The following is a 24,351-nucleotide window of genomic DNA, read 5'->3' as shown; positions in this document are numbered from 1 at the left end:
AAAAAAAATTTTTAAAATTAAATTTTTTTAATTTCATTTTTAATAATGTGCCATTATCTGATTTATTAATAGTGCATAAAATTTTTCAACAAAAAACATAAATTTTCTTGTGCAATCATAAAAAAAATCAAATTTTAAATTTTACGTCTAATTAATATATAAAAATATTATACACAAACAGTAAATTAAATATTAAGGCAAAACCTATCGTGATTTCCACATAAAATTTCAAAATTGTTAAAATTTTCCCCTTATGAAAAGTTTCTAAAATGGAAGTTTTTTATTTAATTCACTTTATAATTTATAAAATTTTTAATTTTTAATAAAAAATTATATTTTAACCTCTAAAAATAATAAAAAATTAATTTAATAATTTAAAAATTATAAAAATATAAACTATTAAAATTATAAAATTATATCTTTAATATAATAAAAATACACAATTTAATTTTCATCCCATTAATTAAGACAATGAAAGAAAACTATCAAGTCGGAAAAGTTAGCGGACCTAACTTGGAAATAAATTTTATCTTTCTTCGCAACAAAAAAATGTTCACAACAAAAAACGTTGTCAGTGATTATATTTTTTTATAAAATTTGAGATTTAAATTTACCTAAAAAGTTAAAAATTGTATTTTTTATTTATTTAAAAACTCAGTTCTATTATTAAAATTGTAATTTTTATTGTTAAAATTTGTCAACTTGAATTTTTTTATTAAACTGCCACGTGGTATATGATTGATAGGAAATAAATATAATGAGTAGACAAATTTTGATAAAACTATTAAAATGATATTGATTGAACTAGAATTTTTAAATTAAAAAATACAATATTTTAAAATACAAAGGCTAAATTTCAAATTCTAATAAAGAGTATTACCATATTTTAACCAATAAATTATAATAGATTGCCGAAAATATTACACTTCCTGAAGAAGGAAAGATCTCCATTGTACTTTAAAGCCAGTACACGTTAACAACCACTATAAATCCAACACCTTCATCTTCAATTGCCGGTACATCTCATCTTGTAGTAGCAATAGCTATGGACTCATTTCATTCATCCCCAGCAACTTCAACCATCGCAATAATTGCTTTTCCATTACTGTTACTCTTTCTTTTCTCTTTCCTATGGATATCAAAACATGCCCCAACAAACACAAACAAGAAGCAAACACCACCAGAAGCAGGTGGAGCATGGCCTATTATTGGCCATCTTCACCTCCTAGCAGGGCCACAACCACCTCACATAAGCTTGGCTAACATGGCTGACAAATATGGAAGAATGTTCACTATCAAGTTAGGTGTGCATAGAGCTTTGGTGGTGAACAATTGGGAAATTGCTAAAGAATGTCTCACCATAAATGACAAAGCATTCGCCTCTCGTCCAAAGGTAGTAAACATGGAACTTTTGGGTTACAACAATGCCATGATTGTCTTTGCACCATATGGACCTTATTGGCGTCAAGTGCGCAAGTGTGCCACCATTGAGCTCCTCTCAACTCACCGACTCGATTTGTTTAAACATGTAAGGGAATCCGAGGTGAAAACATCACTGGAACAGTTGTACCAGATATGGAACAAGAAGAAAGGTACTAATTGTGACAAAGTATTGGTGGAGATGAAGAGATGGTTTAGGGATGTTACTCTTAACGTGAGTATGAGGATTATTGTGGGGAAGCGAATATCGAGTTCAAGTGAAGGTGGTGAAACCATGAAGTGTAAGGAATTATTGGAAGATTTCTTTGAAATGGCGGGCAAGTTTGTAATTTCGGATACGCTACCGTTCCTGAAATGGTTGAATGTCGGTGGATACGAGAAGTCGATGAAGAAGATAGCGAAAGAATTAGACCGCATTGTCGAGGGATGGCTACGAGAGCACAAGTGCAAGAGAGGTGAAGATGGGGCAAATAGTGAGGAAGATTTCATGGGAGTGATGCTACCTATTCTTCGTGATGCAGAGGAGCATGATGCTGATACCATCAACAAAGCCACCAGTCTCGTACGTTCATTTCTCTTACCTTTATATAAAGGTTTATATTATTTTTTTAACAATTCCACTATAGGTTCTAATTCGTATTAACTCTTTGTGACACAAAAATTAGAATTACTCATACCTCTCTCCAACCCATAAATAGAAGCATAATACGCTTCAACGCATTCGAACCACATCCTCCTATATTAACAATAATACCCATACTAATCAAACTCATACTCAATCCACAAATTTCTGTTCTATTTTAAAATAATATAAAGTAGGTTGTTTTGCCTTTTGACAATCTTTAAAGTTATTGAATATGATAAGTTATAATTAGTTTTTCTTCTATTAACACTTTTTATTGAATTTTTTTTTTTATATTTAGTTGAAGATCTATGATAAGCTATTGAATATCTATGGTACATGAATAAATAGGCTCTTATTTTAGCGGCAGAAGATACAACATCGATTACAATGACATGGGCTTTATCTTTATTACTCAATAATCGTGATGCATTAAACAAGGTTCAACAAGAACTAGACATTCATGTTGGCAACAATAGATTGCTAGTGAAAGAATCGGATATCAAAAACTTAGTGTACCTTCAATCAGTCATTAAGGAAACTCTTCGCCTATACCCTGCTGCTCCGCTTTCTGTGATGCGTGAATCCATTGAAGATTGCACTGTTAATGGATATCATGTTTCAACCGGCACTTGGCTTATTATCAATCTTCAAAAGATTCATCGTGATCCATTCATCTGGGAAACCCTTTTGAATTTCGTCCCGAAAGATTCATGACTACCCATAAAAACATTGATGTGAGGGGACATAATTTTGAACTAATTCCATTCGGTAGTGATAGAAGAATGTGCCCTGGAGTTTCATTTGCACTTCAGATTATGCAACTTACATTAGCTAATTTGTTGCATTGGTTCGAGTTTGAGACCTCGTTGAATGAAGCAGTCGATATGCGTGAAGCAGCTGGAATGACGAGTCCTAAAGCAACTCCATTGGAAGTTCATATAACTCCTCGCCTACCTACTTTTGTTTATGACTCCAACAACTAATTGGATTGCTAAGTTTGACTTGTAATAATGAAAAAATAATATTATCTTATACTCTAATAAACTTCTAAAATTTAATTTTGTTATAAACATTCTCACACACTACCATTAAATCATCCCATCATATTCTAATGAACCCATCATGCCTCTACAGCAACCTTATATATAATCGTGAAAGCTCCCTCCCCTTTCTCTATAAAAGTTTTCTCTATATCACAAGAAGAAAGAGAGGCTTCATATGGTGCCAAAACGCTACCTAATCTCTCCAAGAAATCTCAAAATTTATGAGATCCTCAAAAACCATCCTTCCTTGCGACTCACCGCACCCCTTATAGCCATAATAAGCTACCCAACTTTGCCATCTGAATGGAGGCGTGTTCAAGTACATTATTGCCAATGACAATCTAATTTTTGTTGTATCAAAAATTGTATTGGGCAATGAAAAGATTTAAAATTTTTAATTTGCTAAATGCCAATAATATCTAATTTCATAAATTCGAAAAGTGACGTTCATTTTGATAATTTCAAGCATTATATTGACATTTATAAAAAATTATTTATAATATTTTCCCCATAGGTGTAAATCAAACATTGTATTTGAAAATTATTCTACTTTGATTTGAGAAAAAATTGAATTGAATTGAATTATTTTTTAATTGATCTTACATGAGCTATCGAATAAGAATAATTTGAATATCTGAATACTCAATTCAAATAATTGATAAAGCTTAATCGAGTTTTTATATTTATAAATGTATTTGTAATTTATTATTTTATCCAAAAAAAAATTATGAAATAAGCTTAAATTTGAACTTGAATATATATATGCGCTTAACCAAACCAAGCTCAAATAGTTTGATTTTATTTTGAAATAAAACATTCGTTTAAGTTTAAACTGAATTTCAAACAAAAATTTTGAATTAAACTCGAGTTTGTTGTTATTTGAACGATTTGATTGTAATCTTAAATCTCACTCCAGCCTGAAAAAAAAACCCTTTATATTTCGTAGACCTCAAATCACAAGGCCTATCAACTAGGTGTGCTCTTGGGCTGAGTCGGACCCAATCAAAAGTTTAGGTTCATTTCCTAGGATCAACCCGACCCAAAAAATGGGCCTAAAATTTTATCCAAATCCGACCCGGATAAAAATGTTAAAACCCGAGCCCGGCCTGGCCAGCCCCGTATTAATTTTTTATATAATTTTTTTAAAAAATATTATACATCAAAAATACTAAAAATATTAAAAATAAATGTTTTCCAACAAATTGAAAATAAATTTAAAAAATATGTATACTTAAATAACACTAAGATAGGTGCAACTTAACAAGCAAATTCCTCTAAAGTAGTAACAAAATTAACAATAAAACAAGAGTTATACAATAACAACAAAGTAGTAGCAACATAATAGTGAAATGATAGCAAAATGGTGAAAAAAAACAAGAAAAAAAAAAGCAATAAAACAGTAAAAAATAGCAGATTTTTTTGCATATTCGGGTTGGGGTCGGATAAAAAAAGCCTTACCCGAGGCTTAGCCTATTTTCTAAACAGACGTTATTTTTTACCCAAACTCATTTTCTAAAAATTCGACCCAACCCATGAGCACATTTACTATCAGCTAATAAGTTTAAACCTATTGGGCTATACACCCTTACTTTGCAAGCTATTTTTTTCAGCTAAAATTTCTTAGGTCAATTGTGATTATTAAATTAATTATTTTTATGAATTTTTCATGGCCTTATAATTTAAATTTTTTAAAAAATAAAATTACACGTTAGTACATTAACAATCTTTTTAAAGGTATTAGCGCAATCACAACGAGAACCTTCAACCTTAGGTTTTAATGTTTACTTTGGTATTTCAGATTGTTTTTTTCAATTTAATATCCCACTTAAGTACCTAAGTTTTTTTTTAATATTCAATTTGGTACCTAAATTTTTTTTTCAATTAAGTACTTATATTTTTTTACCAGAGCACATGTGTCAAATATTCATTAAGTCACATTATGTCATTTGGTATGAGTACCAAATTGAACATCGAAACCAAACTTAAACACCAAATTGAAACAAAAAAACTCATATACCAATTAAAATTTGAAACTAAAATCAAATTACAAATGTTATATTAATCCTATTTTGCTTTTATATTCTCACTTTCTCTGTTTATCCTTCATTTCTACTCAATCAAACATTCCTTGAATTCAATGGTTACCCATTTTAGCATTTAGCAATATTTATAAGTAAAACAAACGACAACCCCAAACACTTTGAGAATCCAAATATCATACAATTTTCCTAGAAAATCCTCAATTACCAAGACAATTTGAAAATAACATTCAATTAAAGATCAAATTATAAATTTATCATTATAGATTATACTAATTTGTAATATTTGAAATTTTGAAAGAATTACAGGGTAATTTTGCCATTGGGGGCTAAGGTCACCACTTGCTCTATTGTCTACGCCCATGTTTTTTATTTAAGGTAAAACAAAAGCCTTACATCGAATGATCTTCACATAATCACCGAAATTACAGCTAATAATCTGTAAGTTCCTTTCAGGTTAAGAGGGCTATGGAGCACTTTTAGTTTGGACAATGTTAACATATACATAATGTAGAAGAAGACTTGTTACCTTAAAATCCGCATTATTTAGCTCATCAATGGTTTTAGAGGCCAATTCTACACTTCTAAAGGTCACAAATGCAAATCCCTTGTTTTCAGTTGAATCTTTGCCTTTCATAATACGAACCTGTTGCCATAGAGTATGATGTGTAAGTCTTTATCTCAAGAAAAAAAAACTAAATGTTCTTCACAAATAGCATAAAAAAGCACCTCAGTAACTACTCCAACAAGTGCCTTATGCTTTGGCATCATATGAATCTATTTAAACAGGCTTGCAAGGTAATTCTGAAGAAGGCACAGAGGCTGCAAGAATTTAAGGAAAGAAGTATACATATACTGAGGGGAGGAAAATGATAGCTACAAGGAGTTTCAGATAATGTATCTGTTGCGCGGAAGCGTGTGAAAGAGTAAAATTATTGTACTGAAAAATCACACTAAGTTCAATTCCTAGGAAAGAGAGGTAGATCACGAAGATCACTTAAATACCAAGTCTTTCCTAGCCAGAATATCCCTCTATCGTAATTTAATAGCACAATAAATCACTACAATCACATTCACAAAATATGCAAAACAAATAATAAAGAACACCAGAATTTTAACGAGGTTCAGCAAATTTTGCCTACGTCCTCGGGCACTACCAAATATATTTCACTCCAAAAATTACAAGTGAAATTTACAAATAGAGAGAGAGAATAATGCCTTAAGTAGAGAATGGCAATTATGGGATGAAGAAAGTAAGAAATGGTTAGGCCTATTTATAGTTGAGGTTCAAGGATCAACTTGCAATGTCCCTATACAATTAGGGACCAAAATTACAATTATCCCATGCCAACTTTTAACCCAACTTGCCAACCAATTTTACTTTCTACTTTCGGTGCCCACCCTTTTTGACTTTTCAAACAATGGGTGGGTTCCAATAATCTCCACCTTGAAGATTTGATTAGGATAATCTTATCTTCACACAATTCTTTCTACCTTTGACAACAATACTTGATAGTGTCTTCTTCAACTGTTAAACTTGCAGGATATTAATCAAGTTCAAACAATGTTCGAACTTGGTTGATGTTACCACCTTGGTCATCATATCTGCGGGATTATCTGCAGTCTTGATCTTCTGAAGACAAATTTTCCCCTCTTCAATAATTTCCCGCACAAAATGGAATCGTACGTCGATATGTTTTGTACGTGCATGATAGACTTGATTCTTTGCTAAATGAATAGCACTTTGACTATCACAATACACGTTAATATGCTCCTGAACCAACCCCAAGGTTTTAGCCATACCTTGTAACCAAATAGCCTCCTTTACAGCCTCTGTTACAGCCATGTACTCGGCTTCTGTGGTTGACAATGCAACTGTAGACTGTAGTGTAGACTTCCAACTTATTGGTCCTCCAGCAAGTGTAAACACATAACCGGTGGTTGATCTTCGCTTGTCCAAATCACCGGCATAGTCAGAATCAACGTACCCAATAACACCTTTACCAAGTGTATTATCCTGGTTGGACAGTAATCCAACATCCACGGTCTTCTGAATATACCGTAGAATCCATTTCACAGCTTGCCAATGTCCTTTTCTAGGATTATGCATATACCTGCTCACTATACTAACTGTCTGTGAAATGTCGGGTCTTGTACACACCATTGCATACATCAAGCTACCCACTGCATTAGAATACGGAACTTGCAACATGTATTCTCGTTCCGTATTCGTCGAAGGAGATAGTTGTGCAGAAAGCTTGAAATGAGAAGCCAACGGGGTACTTACAGGTTTTGTCTGTTCGTTCATGCCAAACTGCTGTAGTACCTTTTTCAAATACTGCTTCTGAGACAAGCTAACTCTATCATGAGCTCTATCTCTCCATATTTCCATACCGAGAATCTTTTTAGCTTCTCCTAGATCTTTCATCTCAAACTCGAGATTGAGTTGAGTCTTCAATCTTTCAATCTCAACTTTGCTCTTAGATGCTATTAGCATATCATCAACATATAAGAGCAAGTATATGAAAGTTCCTTCTTGTAGCTTCTGAAAATACACGCAATGATCAAATTTACTTCTTGTGTACCTTTGCCCTTTCATGAACTGATCAAATCGCTTGTACCACTGCCTCGGAGATTGCTTCAATCCATAAAGCGACTTTGTCAGTTTGCAAACCCAATTTTCTTTTCCAGCAACCTTGAATCCATCTGGCTGAGTCATATAGATTTCCTCTTCCAAATCACCGTGTAAAAACGCGGTCTTCACATCAAGCTGAACTAGTTCAAGATCATATTGCGCAACCAAGGCTAGCAAAATCCGAATAGACGAATGCTTCACAACTGGAGAAAACACTTCATTGTAGTCTATTCCTTCTTTCTGAGCGTAACCCTTTGCTACTAATCTAGCCTTGTATCGAATTTCATTTTTATCAGGAAATCCTTCCTTCTTTGCATATACCCATTTGCATCCAATTGCCTTCTTTCCCTTGGGTAGTGTCACCAACTCCCAGGTCTTATTTTTATGAAGAGACTGCATTTCTTCATTCATTGCTTGCTTCCACTTTACACCATCAGGGTTACTTATTACTTCTGTGTAAGTAGAAGGAACATCATCATCTGTAATTGGAAGTGCATAGGCCACTATATCATCAAAGCGAGCAGGCTTACGAATCTCTCTTCTTGGCCTTCTATATGCAATTGAATCTTGTTGCTGTAGAGATTCTTGGGTAGGAACCTCTTCATCATTTGTCCCTTCAATATTAGCTGGATCATCGTTAACCTTTTCAAGCTCCACCTGCTGCAAAGTACTACTGGTTTTGTCATCCTTTTGTGAATCCTTGTACTTCAACATGGTTGATTCATCAAAAGTCACATCTCTACTGAAAACAATCTTCCTTGTATCAGGACACCAGAAACGATATCCTTTTACTCCATCAGTTATACCCAAGAATAATGCTTTCTTTGATCTTGGGTCTAACTTAGATTCTTTTACATGATAATATGCAGTGGAACCAAATACATGTAAAGAATCATAATCAGTAGCAGATTTACCAGTCCACATCTCCATAGGAGTTTTTCCATTTATTGCAGCTGATGGCAAACGGTTAATTAGATGGCACGCATATGTAACTGCCTCAGCCCAAAATTCTTTGCCCAATCCAGCATTGGACAACATACATCGAACTTTCTCCAGTATAGTTCGATTCATTCGTTCTGCCACCCCATTTTGCTGTGGTGTATCCCGAACAGTGAAGTGTCGCACAATGCCCTCATCTTGGCATACTTGTAGAAATGGATCGTTTTTGTACTCAGTACTATTATCTGATCGAAGTCGTTTGACCTTTCGACCAGTCTGAGTCTCCACCATCTTCTTCCATTTCAGAAATGCATCCAAAACTTCACTTTTTCTTTTCATTAGATACACCCATACTTTTCTTGAATAATCATCAACAAAAATAACAAAATAGTGCATACCTCCCAAAGAAGCTACTTTGGTAGGTCCCCACACATCACTGTGAACGTAGTCCAGAATTCCTTTCGTATTGTGAATTGCTGGACCAAATTTTACCCTCTTCTGCTTGCCCAGAACACAATGTTCAAAGAATTCCATTTTGTAAGAATTTGCACCTTTCAATAAGCCTTGCTTCACCAATGTCTGCAAAGCTTTTTCACCAGCATGTCCCAATCGCATATGCCATAATCTGGTAGCCTCTGAATCTACATCTTTTGTAGAAACTGTTGATGTTGATCCAATAACTGTACTTCCATTTAAAAAATACAAGTTATTTCTTCTTGTGCCTTTCATTACCGTCAGTTGCCCAGCTACTACTTTTAGTAATCCATCTCTCAAAGTGATTGTGAGCCCTTTAGATTCTAGGGCACCTAATGAGATGAGATTTTTCTTCAGGCTAGGTACGTAGCGAACATCTATCAAGACTTGGATTGAGCCGTCGTGATTCTTCAATTGGACTGTACCCACTCCCATTGTCTTACAAGCACTATCATTGCCCATAAGAACAATTCCACATTCTAGCTCTTTAAGACTAGAAAACCAGTCCTTATTAGGACACATATGGTAAGTACATCCTGAATCCAAAATCCACTCATCCGTTTGACATGCCATTGCCATGCCAACCAAGCTAAAGTCTGACTCCTCATCATGCTCCGCTACACATGCATTAGAAATAGCCTCGCCCTTTTGTAGCTTAGGACAATTCTTTTTCCAATGCCCTTTTTCACGGCAAAAGGCACATTCATCTTTGGCGGGTCTCCCTTTGGACTTTCCCCTTCTACCAGATTTGCTGCTGTGTGAACGACCTCTTACTGTTAAGACTTCTGCGGTTGTATCTCTGTGATCTCTTTTATCTTTCTTTCGAGTCTCAGATCATACAACGCACTACAGACTGCATCAAATGTGATCGTGTCCTTCCCATGAAGCAATGTGGTGGTAAGATGATCATATTCATCAGGAAGGGAATTCAACAACAATAATGCCTTGTCTTCATCTTCAAATTTCTCATCCAAATTTAGCAAGTCTGCTAAAATTTTATTGAATGAGTTCACATGGTCATTCATCGACATACCGGGTGCATACGTGAATCGATAAAGTTTCTTTTTCATATAAAGCCTATTTTCAAGACTTTTCGTTAGAAACTTTTCTTCTAGTGTATCCCATAACTTCTTCGCTGATGTCTCCCTCATGACAGAGTACTTCTGCTCTTTGGCCAAACATAGGCGGATTGTACCACACGCCTGTCTATTGATCTTGGCCCACTCCTTGTCATCCATCTTGTCAGGTTTTTCTTCAAGGGCTATATCTAGCTCTTGCTGACATAAGACATCCACGATCTCACATTGCCACATACCAAAATTATTGGTACCGTCAAATTTCTCTACTTCAAATTTTGCATTTGTCACAGTAGTCCTTGCTGATGACGATGCTGCTGCCATTTTTCTCCTCAATCCCAACTACTGTATACGTGAACAGTACCATATACGTGAATAGTACCGTATATGTGAATAGTACCGTATATGTGAATAGTGTCGTATACGTGAATAGTACCGTAAACGGTCGTATTCCCCAAGTACGAACCTGGCTCTGGTACCAATTATTGCGCGGAAGCGTGTGAAAGAGTAAAATTATTGTACTGAAAAATCACACTAAGTTCAATTCCCAGGAAAGAGAGGTAGATCACGAAGATCACTTAAATACCAAGTCTTTCCTAGCCAGAATATCCCTCTATCGTAATTTAATAGCACAATAAATCACTACAATCATATTCACAAAATATGCAAAACAAATAATAAAGAACACCAGAATTTTAACGAGGTTCAGCAAATTTTGCCTACGTCCTCGGGCACTACCAAATATATTTCACTCCAAAAATTACAAGTGAAATTTACAAATAGAGAGAGAGAATAATGCCTTAAGTAGAGAATGGCAATTATGGGATGAAAAAAGTAAGAAATGGTTAGGCCTATTTATAGTTGAGGTTCAAGGATCAACTTGCAATGTCCCTATACAATTAGGGACCAAAATTGCAATTATCCCATGCCAACTTTTAACCCAACTTGCCAACCAATTTTACTTTCTACTTTCGGTGCCCACCCTTTTTGACTTTTCAAACAATGGGTGGGTTCCAATAGTATCTCAATTGAATCCGTGCCTCAAAGGTAGTTTCTAGGTTAAAAGATTTTCACCAAAGGAATAATTAAGCAGTATATTTCAAAAGAAAGGCGAAAGAAATTTCAGAAAGATAATTAAGAGGCTTCAGAAGTGGTGCAAGCTATCAAGGAATGAACTTGCTCAAATCAGAAAAAGAGTGACAGGACTGCTGTCCAAAAATAAAATATTGACATATTTAAGCTTAATCCAGCTTCAATAAAAATGTAGAGTAAAATGACAAAACAAAACCAAAATATATAAGCAGGCATGATTCATTCCAATATACAAAATAAAAAAGGAAGAGGTTAACATGTAAAGGAAAATCAAGCAACATGTTATGGGGTGCATCTATGTTAGGAAAGGCTGCTAATTTTGATTCTCTAGTGATTTTATTTCTTTCCTTAGTTAATGTCTTGTGCTTTTATTTCAGTAGTTTTATTGGTTTCTAGAATAAGTAGAATTTCTATAAAAAAAACCATGAAGAGATTTGGGTCTCTCTAGCAAGTCTCTCCTTTTTGATGAGCTAAACTCTCAACCCCAAACATACTGTCGTAAAACAACATTGACCATGGACCCAAAGTAATAAAAGTTCCGGAATAAAATACACCATTCCTCCACTCTGATTATAACTAAGACGCCATAGTCTATTCAAAAGGCCTATGACGGTTCATACTTATTCTCTACAATGTAATTCTGCCTTAACATAATAAAACTAGTATCAAAATGTTGCATTAAACAATATTTTAGGCTTCCGACACCCAATTTACGAATCATCTTCACATGGCCATAAGACAACCAGACAGCTCGTGGTCCATATTTCCATGTTTTGACCCACAAAATCAACACCTATTCATAACTCAACAAAAATAGAGTGGATGCCATTCAACAAGGTTACCAGGAAACAGACATGTAAGCGGTGCCTTTAATCACAGATTAAGGATTATCTTATAACTATTTTAGGATTTATCTATTTATTTATTACAGTACTCTTACTGAATTCAAGAAAAAAAAAAGTGAATTTCTGAGCAAAATAGAAGAGGGAAAAATAAACAAAACTGAAATCTAAGAATCAGTTTCCAGTATGCTAATTAAGAACATAGCCCTACATACATTCTCTTATTTTATTGAAGGCTGGTACGACATTTTCACATTCTTCCAAGGCTTATTTTATTGGTATGCCTAAAGGTAATAATAAACTACATTAAATTAAAATAAATGGAGGCGTGTTTTGTGGATGACAATCTAATCATTGTTGTATAAAAAAAATGTATTCGGCAATGAAAAATTTTAAATTTTTTAATTTGCTAAATGCTAATAAATCTTTTTTGAACAATTTTATTATAAGTTCTGATCATGTCTGTATTTTTTCAGATAATGCCTAGAATTATACATAGTCCCTCATTAATCCATAAATAGGAGGATCATAATGTACTTCAACGCACTTCAACCTACAATATAACTTTATTGTGTTTAACTTTATAACTTTGAAAGTGGCGTTCCTTTTGATAATTTTGAACATTATATTAACATTTATGAGTTTTTTTTTATAATATTTGCCCCATATGTGTAAATCAAACATTTATATTCTTAAATTATTCTAATTTGATTTGAAAAAAAAAAATTTAATTTAATTATTTTTTAATTGATCTTATAGCTTGAGTTATGGAAGAAAAATAATTTAAATATCTTAATACTCAATTTGAATAGTTAAGTTTAATCGAATTTTTTTATTAAATACATTTATAATTTATTATTTTGAAATGAACTCAAATAGTTCAATTTTATTTTAAATTGAAGCATTCAGTCAAGCTTAAACCGAATTTTAAATAACAAATTTTGAGTTAAACTCGAGTTTCTCACTATTTGAACTTGAGTCGATTCGATTGTAATCTTATTCCCACTTCAGCCTGAAAAAAAGAAATGAGCCCTTTATATTTCGTGGACCCCAAATCAGAAGGCCCATCAACCAATAAGTTTAAACCTATTGGGCTATACACCATTAATTTGCATACTATTTTTTAGCTAAAATTTCTCATGTCATTTGAACAGTGAAATTATGATTATTAAATAATATGCAATTATTTTAATGTTTATTTTGATACTTAATTTTTTTTAATTTGATATTTAAGGGTTTTTTGTCCTATATTTAAATTCTTTTTTAATATATAATTTGGTACCTAATTTTTTTTTGTTTTAATTTAGTATTTATATTTTTTTACTAGAGTATGCGTGTCGAATATTTATTGAGCCATATGATATCATTTAGTATGAGTATCAAATTGAACATCAAAACTAAACTCAAGCACCAAATTTAAATAAAAAAAGAACTCTTATACCAAATTAAACATTGAAACTAAAATTAAATAATAAATGTTATATTAAAATCCGATTTTATTTTTATATTCTCACTTTCTTTGTTTATCCTTCTTTTCTACTAATCAAATATTCTTTAAAACCTTCCAAAATTGAATTTAAAAGTTACCCATTTTAGTAATATAAGTGAAACAAGCAACAACCCAAAACCCTTGAGAATCCAAACATCATAAAATTTTCCTAGAAAATCTTCAATTACAAAGGCAATTTGAAAACAGCACCCAAATAAGGGTGACTCATTCGTGAAACCATGGTGAGTACTTGATGTAACATCAACCTAAAATGGTCCTAATGGACCATTACCCAACTTCCTTACATATCATGATCATCATCATCAAAATCGTGGTCCTTCAAAATGGGATCGCATTAAAACCCCCCATTTTCATTTACTATCATCACATGGGTGACTTCTACTGTCACCTCTTCTTACACTTCACTGGTTGTTCTTACATAATAGGTCATCATCTCCTCGAGATCTCAGCCTTGAAATCATGCCCATGCATCAATCTTGATGTAGCTTCATTGAGTGGATCTAAAGATTTTGTCCCTTAAGGCTCAAGCTGGCTTTATCCATGGATGATGGTCAATTGGTCACCCTACAATCAGGGGAAAACTTTAAGCTTTCTTAAATTGATCAGACAGGTATTTCTTGTCATTTTCATTTGTTTTTACTCCTTTTTGACCCCTAGTAGTTGTTTTGATTGAATTAATTTGAATACAAATTGAAATTTTGAAATTAGTAGTAAGTAGATTTGTTCATGGACTCGAAAAATGAGAGGGTTTAGATAAAAATATAAATTTAAAAAATAGGTTTGGAAAAAAAATAAAACCCGTGTAGAAAAAATGGGTTGGGCCTTGGTTAACGCTTTTTGGCTTGGGTCCGGCTTGAATTAGCAAAAAGACAAAAGAAATTTGATATTTTCTTTTTGTTTTTTTGCTATTTTTTTTGTTATTTTCTCACTGTTTTACTATCATTTCATTGTTATGTTACTACTATTTTATTGTTATTATTTGAATATTGTATAACTTTTATTTTATTATTAATTTTTTTATTATTTTAAAGGCATTTGCTTGTTAAGTTAAACCTATTTTAGTGTTATTTAAGTATAAATATTTTTTAATTTATTTTCAATTTGTTGGGAAACATTTATTTTAACATTTTAGTATTTTTTTATTTATTATATTTTTAAATTTTTTTATATGAAAAATAATGTAAAAAATTTAATTCAAGCAGGTCAAGCTTAGATTTTAGTATTTTTATCCAGGTTAGGTTTGGGCAAAATTTTAGGCCTATTGTTTATGCCAGACTCGACCCATGGACAGGTTTAGTAGTGAGATAGTATAAATTATGTGGGTACACTGAATGATACATCGATAAACAAATGCAAAAAGAATAAAAGATTACGCACAAAAAGTGTAAATTGGGCTTAAAACTACGTCTACAAGGCCTTACCTAGAGAAAATTTCACTATACAATACCAGCAGTGATTTAAGCTGAATATATCTTAACCTTTGGATAATTGCAATCTCACGTGAGTACACTTAGTATGAATTCTCCGTTCTTCGCCTTTCTTACCAGGGACAAAGCTAAAAAATTACTTTAAGAGGCTAGTGATGAATCATAAATCTTTTAAGAGCCAAAGTGTAAATTTACCATTATACTAACTTATAATTTTTAAATTTTTGAAAGAGCTACAATATAATTTTACCATGGGCTTAAGCCCTTACTTGCTCCTTGTCTACTCCCATGTTTCCTTTGTAAAAACAAAGGTGAAAAAAAATACAAATAGATAAAATATTGCTCACAAATGGATTGAATTGTGCACTCTAAGCTCATATTAATTCCCCAAATAATTATAGTTTCACCTAAGTACAATTAATATAAACTCTTCTCCACTCACTTTTCTTACCGAAAGTAAAAACAAATCACTTAAAAATGAAAAGTACTCGCAAATCAATTGAATTTGACAATAAAATATGCCAACATCAATTCCCACATATCATGATATATCGTAATCTTTGCACCAATATAAACTAAACTTAATTTTGACAATAATTCGTCTAACTTAATCAAGAGACGATTTAAACCCAAAATGATACATATCTAAAATGAATTCAACAAGTAATCCAAAATGATCTAAATTCGAGCATCTAACTTGAATGACAAAACTTAACATGATTTAATACCTAAAACTTGAATAATTCATACCCAAAATAACTCAACATGATCAGAATACGAAATAATGTTTTAAAAATTAAAGATTTATCCAATCCAAAACTGATGAAATCTAAACCCGACCCTATCCACCCTTAGACTGAATTTGTAGAGAAAAACCCTCTCTGCATCATTGGTCTTTTTCACCCAAATCATTGAAAGGTGCGTTTCAATGTTTTGTTTTCTTATCCCCGAGGTAAAGCTAGAAATTAACAATTGTCTTTTTAATAATTTTTTATAAGTTTTTATTTTATCTGATTTTTTTGACATAACATTTAGAATTATCTATAGGTCTTTCCTAACTCATAAACAGGAGGATAATCTGCTTCAGCGCACTTAAATTCACGTCTTCCTACATTGACAATAATACCTATACTAATTGAACTAAAACTCAATCAAAAATTATTTTTATATGCAAGAATAATAATACTTGGTCTACAAAGCAACCATATTGGTTAACGTGATCCTAATTAAAAATAGATTAATTAACAATTTCTGTAGAAGAAAAAACTTAACTTTGAAGTTAAGAACAATTTTTGTCTATGTATTTGGTTTTTGGGTAAATTTCATCACTAATCACTAAATTATGGATCAATTCACATTTTGATTACTTAACTAAAAAATTAGAATTTGATCACTACAGTTTTCAAAATTGAAGCACTTTTTTAGTTGATATAATAATAATTTTAGTCTTTAATTTTTATGTTTTTTTTTTGTCAATTTAACCCTGATTAAATATAAAATGATAAAAATTAAAATTAAAATAAAATAAAATAAGGAAAATTATTTTTAAACCTTTCAAATTTTCTCACTATATTATTTGTATAAATATATATACCCAATACCCATTTTTTTTAAAAGGGAAAAAAAGTAAAAACATTAAGCAAAATTACATTTCTATGTTTTTTACCTCTTTTATTTCTTGACATAGTTTTTTCATTATATTTCCTATTTTTAAATAATGTTGAGTTTTTTTTTATCATTTTATGTATAATCAAAGTCAAATGGACAGAAAAAATAAAAATTGAGATCTAAAATTATTATTATACCAACTAAAAAATACAAATTAACAATCCGGCTGACAAAAAAATAATATAAAAACTTTAGTGACCAAATTGTAACTTATTTTAATTAAATGAACAAAATGAAAACTTACCTATAATTTAGAGACTAATGGTACAATTTACCCATGTTCTTTTGGGGGTCGATAACGACATGATCACAGTGTTAAAAAGTTTCAATCTTTGTCTATGGGACCCCAACATGCAAGCTCATAAACAGTCAACGAAAACCAAACCTGTCCCTCCCTGTCTTACCTTTCTTTATGAAAAACCAACCCCATCACAGCACTTGATCACATACACCCAAAAATCTCAAAACACGCCCTTTACTTTCTCTGTTTTCTTGCCCACCCCCAGAGCTAGAATTTGGCTTTAGTCCTTAATTTTTTTTTTTCATGGAGTTGAGCCTTAGGCAACGCTCCACCACTATCAGGTTAGAAAAAGTAGTGGTTGCTGTTAAAGCAGAAAGGGTCATCTCTAAAACTGCTTTAGCTTGGGCACTCACTCATGTTGTTCGTCCTGGTGATTGTGTTACCTTGCTTGCTATCTTCCCTAGTGAAAAAAAAGGTAAATTTTTTGCTTAATTTTCTTGTATGGGGTTGTTCAAGTCATGATTTTTTGTTGAATTTGTATTGAAAAGGTAAAAGATTTTGGAATTTCCCGATATTGACCGGTGATTGTGGTAGCAATATGAAGGAGGAGTTGCCGGAAAAAATTTGCCAGATCTCTGAATCATGTTCTCAGATGGTACTTCAGTTTCATAATCAAATTGAGGTAATTAAAGTTATCTAATTTCTCAGTTGAGTTTAGCTTTAATGGAGGTCTTTGGTCTATTTGTTTCTAAGATCTTTTCAGGCAAAAGTAATTGCATTTTGCTCCCTCTATTTAAAAAATTGGGTAAATTAATCTATGTCTATTAGATCAAGTAGCCAACCATTCATCTGTTTAGTCCATTTAAAATTGATGAAATCATAAATTACTAAATGATAAAATTATATTTTGACTTTTCAAAAATTTATAATTCAATTCCTGCCCCAGCTAAAAGAAATTTTAAATTCGTCCCTTCTCATGTGGCACGCTACATGTAATTGTCTGTCAATCATATCAGTTTTTAACCGTAAAAATAAATAGAATTTTTAATAAAAAAGTTCAATTTACTATTTGATTAAATCTATATAGACTAATTTATTCATTTTTCATATAAACAATTTATCTCTTATGATACTTTTACCCAACTTTTCCCAAAGTAACATGCAAAGAATCTTTAGAAGATTCATGGAAACCTAACAGGACTTAAAGCTTAAGCTTTACTGTCAAATGGAAACAAAAATATATTAATGATTAGAGGGCTTATTTAGACTTTAGGGGGTGGTTGAATTTGAATGGCATTGCCATGTGCATGATGACCATTATTGCCAATCAACATTATTAAAGTTAGTTTTAATAAACTCCCCCATGAACATGAAGTGGGGTCCTTTAAAATTCTTTGCTTGTTTCATCCCTCTTTTTATGTTCATGAATGGTAGCTGAATTCTGCAATGATTCATTTATTTATAGGGACTAAATGCCAAACAAATAATGAGTTCTTTTAATTGCAGGTTACTGTGAGGATTAAAGTGGTGTCTTGTACAACTGGCAGTTCAGTGGTGGCTGAAGCAAACAACAATGGTGCCAATTGGGTCATACTGGACAAGTAATTTAACCATACAAAACAAAAAAAAAGTATTATTTCTTGTTTCTAAGCTATTATTTTAATTGGTTTGGTCATAATTGTGGTTTATCCCCTTTGCATATCCATGCTTTATACTAGTTTACTATAGAATATGCTCCTATATTACTGATTATGTCTGTTATAATGCTACTTTTGATGTTATTCATATATAGAATGTTACTCTATGCTACCATTGTTAACCAATTCAAAGGAAAAACAAATGGGAATATGATCTGGTTGAATGCTTTGTGGTCTGTAATATGTCGGAATCGATTTTCCCTGGCTGAAACTCTGTATCTTGAACTTGTTGTCATTGTGTTTTGAATCAGAAAACTAAAGCAAGAGCTGAAACATTGCATGGACGAACTTCATTGCAACATTGTAGTAATGAAAGGTTCTCAAGCAAAAGTTCTTCGGCTTAATTTGCAATGCGCGAATGAACCTCGAACTCCTTATTACTCGGCTGCTTCTTCACCAGTTATGGATGTTGGAGATCACCTAGGACATAGGATGAAGCATTCTACTCCAGTTACTAGCCCTGAAGAACTGAGTACTTCCTATTCAAGAACAAGCCAAGAGAGATTGTTACCGAGTTCCGATTCAGCAACATCACTTTTCCTTGTCTATCAAGAAAACCCTCTTTTCGTGGATGATAAGAACGAGTTGGATAACCAACTTACTGTTCTTGATTCAGTTGGAGAAAAGCTTATAAATCTATCAGCAAACTCGACGTCTTCTGTGAAAAATAATGACAAGAGTATATTTTGGATACCCCAAAATCACAATGACGAAAAGCCTCGCAAAACCCGAAGTGGTCGAAATATAGTCATCCCTCCTAGTTCGAGAACCTTGCTCGACAAGTTTGCTCAATATGATCAAGATGCAAAGGAAGGTAGACTTGTCAATACAGACTACATGGTTAACTCAGACATTAGAGATGCGGTTGCATTAGGTCGAGCATCCTCGGTACCTCCACCGTTATGCTCGTTTTGTCAACACAAAGCACCAGTCTTTGGCAAACCGCCAAGACGGTTTTCTTACGAGGAGCTAGAGGAAGCTACTGATGGATTTGCAGAAGTGAATTTCTTGGCAGAAGGTGGTTTCGGTGTTGTTTATAGAGGGATTTTACGAGACGGTCAAGTTGTAGCGGTGAAGTTGTTAAAATTTGTTGGTTGTCAAGCAGATATCGATTTCTGTAGGGAGGTACAGGTTTTGAGCTGCGCGCAACATAGGAATGTCATGTTGCTAATCGGGTTCTGTATCGATGGTAACAAGAGAGTCTTGGTTTATGAGTACATCTGCAATGGATCCTTAGATTTCCATTTACACGGTATCCTTTTTTCTCGTTTCTATTTCTCTCGAGATCATGTTTTGTATTTCTCTCTTACGGTTTACATATCTGGTTGACAGGAAGCAACAGAGCCTCGTTAGATTGGCAATCAAGATTGCGAATAGCAATTGGAGCAGCACGAGGCTTACGATACCTACACGAAGATTGTAGAGTTGGTTGTATAGTACATAGAGATATGCGGCCTAAAAACATTCTCCTAACTCACGATTTCGAGCCTCAGGTACTTTCAATTTATTTTTGGACATTCCTGAAAGTGTTACATTCTATGCGTATTCATTACGATAGACTCACGATTTTGAGCCTCAGGTTACTGATTTCGGCCTCGCTAGATGGCATTCCGATCAATGGACAGTTGGAAACGAAGAACGAACCGTTGGAACTTCAGGGTACTTTCTGTATTCGTTCTCTAATATTTACTCAACTTGTGAACATTTCTATCATTCTAAAGGGACCTCAAACAATGACTAAATCCAGGTACCTTGCCCCTGAATATTCAGATGGCAGAAGGATTACGCAAAAGGTCGATGTTTACGCATTCGGAGTAGTGTTATTAGAGTTACTAACAGGTCAAAGAATCAGTGACTTACAATATTACAAGGGCCGGAATTTCTTATCGGACTGGTTCCATCCTCTAGCTGCATTAGACTTGAATCAAATCATGACAAATATTTATCAATTGCTTGATCCATGTTTAGCCTCCGGCAAAGTCCGGGACTATACTCATCAACTCCAAGCCATGGCTCGAGCCGCTTTCTTGTGCCTAAGTCATGATCCGGAATCTCGACCCCCGATGTCAAAGGTACATACCTTGTCCTGCAAGTTTCTAATTCATTTCGTAATCCTTTTTCATAATCTTTGTTTGTCATTTGCAAATTTATTAGATACTTAGAATTCTTGAAGGAGGAGATACCAACGTTCCTTTGAGTTTAGACCTGAACTCGATCGGCAATCGAAGCGGCCATTTACGTGGATTGAAAACTCAAACACAACCCGAATCTACGAGGCGGCATTCTCGAAAACTTTCGCATTGACCGAATTGTTTCGAAAGACCGAAACCAATGCTTGTATAGTTTGAGAGTATCATCACATTGATTCCTTTTTCCCCTTTTCATGTAATTTCTTCTTCTTTTTTACAATCTACTACCATTATTTGCTTTTATTTGAAGAAACTGTAATATTGGGAATTTGCATACTTGTAATATGATTTCATTTGTTTGCTCAAATTTGTCCGTATATACCAAAGTATACACAAGTATTTTGTACTAAAAAAATAAAATTCTATAATAATAATCACTTTTATTGTTATTGTTATTTAATTGTTTATTGACTGATTCAAGTTTTCAAAACTGAATCAGTGGTGGAACCGGTTAGATCATCGATTTTTGGTTTGATAAATCATTGAAAAATTCATTAAAAATAAAAAATATTAAAAAAATAAAGAAAATCGTTTCAATCTGTCCATATTGATTTGTGGGTCAGTTGATCTAACCTCTCTAATTGAATTGGTACTCTAGCTAAGTTCTAATTTAACCAGTTCGATCCAGTTCAATAAGTCACTCAATTTGAATGATTTGTGAAAAAAGAACCAAAATAAACATTGTAAAGGCAACCTTTCCCAAGGGTAAAACCAAAAATTATTTTTAGGAGGTCAGAATTGAGTATATTTTTATGATAGCTAAAATGTAATTTCATAATTATATTAACTTATAACTTTATAATTTTTAAAGGATTAAATTAAAAATTTATCATTTTAAGAGGACTAAAAATAATTTAATCATTTATTAATTTATAATTTTAAAAAATATTAAAACGCAAGTAATGCCGCCCTTGACCTTTCCTAGGAAGAACCAAAGGGTGACTGTTTTGCAAGGGCAAATATAAAGGAGAGCAAGCAGGGCGTTGCCCTCCAAAAATGAAACTTTTATAATTTAGTCCTTTTATAAATAATAAATTTATAAGTTTTTGCCCTTCAAAAATGAAAACAAATTACGTTTAGTCTCATTAAAAATGGTAAAATCACAAATTAATACATGATAAAATTATATTTTCACCTCTCAAAAGTTTACAATTCCATTCCAGCCCTTAAAAAAATTCTAAATTCACCCCTGCTGGTATATATACATATATGTATGCATGCATGCATCTCCATGATAATGGCTTAAAAAAAAAACAAAGCAAATTTTATTAAAAGAAAGCTTTATACATAAAAACTGTCTGCAATTTTCATGGTTACCCATATTTCATCAAAGTCCCCACAACATTCTTTTATTTACTATATAGTATATACCCCAAATTAAAACCCTCAAACTGATCCCATCCCAACACAACAACAACATAATAAAAAGCTACACCCATCCCTGTTCTTTCAAAAGAATCCAATCAGTTTTTGCATTTCAGTACCTCCCATTATTACTTGCAGACGAATAACTCCCATCAGAAACTGGTGATTCTTCATAGCTGGTAGTGTTTGGTTGCATGGTCGACCCTATTTGAGCATATTCCGACACACTCCACACTTTCACCGACTTGTCCAAACTGCCACTATACAAAATCCATCGTTGTTCATTCGTCGAATTCGGGTCTTTTTCCGATGCCAAACACTTAACCGGTCCTGTATGTCCGGTTAGAACCGAAAGACATGTATGAATGTTACCATCCCTACGCCAAACACATATAGTTTTATCAGCTGAACCACTAAACACCAAATTCCCAGCTGCTTCAAGACAAAGAACAGCTAATTTATGTCCTTTAAGTACACCACCATGTGCTAATCCTTTCTCAAGTTCCCAAAAATTAACAAGGCCATCACTGGAACCACAATATAAAACCGAACCAGGTGCATCAATTGCTAATGCTGTAACAGCACATTCTTGTTGTAACAATGTTTGGTTCAAACTATGTTTTGTCCCTTTACGTTGTTGTTCCCTTTTCCATACTTTAACCGTCCCGTCGGCCGAACCGGTGAAAACCATCTCCCCGCCGGACCTCGATACTACTGAATTCACCGCGTCGTCGTGCGCGTTAACCGATTCGAGACATTTATAATCAGCAATCCTCCATACTTTAAATGTTCTATCCCATGAAGCTGAATAAAGAAGACCATGTTCTTCATTTAAACTCAAACATGACACAGCATCTGAATGCTTGATCCATAAAGATCTTTTGCGTTTCACTTCAATGTAATTACTTGGTTTAATTGAACTTTTGAGGATTTCTTTCAAAGATGGTAATGTACCAGCTCGTTTATGAACACCAGGGTTCTTAACAGATACTTTCCATACACGAATTTTACCATCTTGATGACCAGTAAAAATCTTTGCACCTGCTATAACAATGGTTTTAACCAATCCACTATTTGATTTAAAACCAGTAAATTCTTTAAGATTTTTCCATACACGTATGTTCTTACTATCAGAACCTGTATAAAGCAAATCATCTGAAGCAGCTAATGAATAAATATGACCTTCTTCACGTGTAAGTGACATGATGAGACTATTAGCCGGAACATTATCATTATCAAATGGCGTAGACAATGATTTGTTGAAATGAGTAGTTTGGTTCCACGGCGACATCGTTAACGGCGAACCTTCCCCGCTCGATCGGTTCGGTTCCAAAGGTCCATTAGCCGACGCGCTGCTATGTCGGAGACATAAATCATCTTCGCTCACCGGAGATGTCATCGACATGTTGGGATCCGAATATATGGTTTTCCCAAACTTGGACTTCCGAATGCCATCTGCTTGATCATCGAACATTGTGCCTCCTATCACTCTCATTACCAAGACAAATTATCAAAAAGAAAATGAAGAAAGAAAAACAAAGAAAATAGCAAATTCAAGCTAACCCCAAACCCCAAATATCAAAAGCGTATATAGAAACGGATTGGATTTGCATTTGCAATTGAAATTGAAATGCATGGATTCATATATTTATATATAATGAGGATTGCAATTATAGAAGAAAGATAGGAAAGATACAGCATATTTGTGGCTATCAAAATTCGACAAGTGTTCGGATGAAAGAAATGGGTTCACAAAGACTGACAATGGGTCCAAGGAATCAGGGTGATTGGTAGTTTTATTAGTTTCAATTTGGGGAGTTGTTTTTGTTTATTTATTTATATTTGTATATATGATGAGTGGTTCGTTTAATATATCTAGTAAAAACAATTTTCAATGTTGGCATAAGCCAATATTGATTGATTTAGTTGGATCAACATTGATTAGTATTTTGACACTAATCAAAGCTTGAATTTACGTGGGGATTATCGTTCTCGGAATTTTGTATTTTTTTATTTCGTTTAAAATATCGATATGTGTTTTTTTTTTAA

The 24,351-nt window shown here is 33.2% G+C and overlaps 3 protein-coding genes across 4 annotated transcripts; 2 read left to right on the top strand and 1 right to left on the bottom strand.

Annotated features, from left to right (window-relative positions):
• Positions 1-1,010: 1,010 nt before the first annotated feature.
• On the top strand, positions 1,011-3,122 carry LOC107935568 (demethylepipodophyllotoxin synthase). Its single transcript, XM_041094913.1, has 2 exons — positions 1,011-2,002; positions 2,414-3,122. Exons 1-2 carry the CDS (start codon positions 1,046-1,048, stop codon positions 2,777-2,779), a joined length of 1,323 nt encoding a protein of 440 aa, XP_040950847.1. The 5' UTR covers positions 1,011-1,045; the 3' UTR covers positions 2,780-3,122.
• Positions 3,123-17,159: 14,037 nt separating this feature from the next.
• Positions 17,160-21,244, top strand: LOC121218158 (inactive protein kinase SELMODRAFT_444075). Of its 2 annotated transcripts, XM_041094911.1 has the most exons (8): positions 17,160-17,526; positions 17,600-17,733; positions 18,558-18,652; positions 19,000-20,000; positions 20,081-20,241; positions 20,328-20,407; positions 20,496-20,820; positions 20,903-21,244. In XM_041094911.1, exons 1-8 carry the CDS (start codon positions 17,355-17,357, stop codon positions 21,050-21,052), a joined length of 2,118 nt encoding a protein of 705 aa, XP_040950845.1. In that variant the 5' UTR covers positions 17,160-17,354; the 3' UTR covers positions 21,053-21,244. The 2 variants fall into 2 exon arrangements, with proteins under 2 accessions (XP_040950845.1, XP_040950846.1); XM_041094912.1 differs by lacking the exon at positions 20,903-21,244 and having other exon boundaries at positions 17,196-17,526; positions 20,519-20,820.
• Positions 21,245-22,179: 935 nt separating this feature from the next.
• On the bottom strand, positions 22,180-23,943 carry LOC107935556 (protein JINGUBANG). The gene has a single exon (XM_016868184.2). The coding sequence runs from the start codon at positions 23,795-23,797 to the stop codon at positions 22,415-22,417; it is 1,383 nt and encodes a 460-aa protein (XP_016723673.1). The 5' UTR covers positions 23,798-23,943; the 3' UTR covers positions 22,180-22,414.
• Positions 23,944-24,351: the final 408 nt, after the last annotated feature.

This window comes from Gossypium hirsutum, chromosome D06 (genome assembly GCF_007990345.1).
Source record: "Gossypium hirsutum isolate 1008001.06 chromosome D06, Gossypium_hirsutum_v2.1, whole genome shotgun sequence".
Lineage (NCBI taxonomy): Eukaryota > Viridiplantae > Streptophyta > Magnoliopsida > Malvales > Malvaceae > Gossypium > Gossypium hirsutum.
This window is presented reverse-complemented; position numbering and strand designations above follow the sequence as displayed.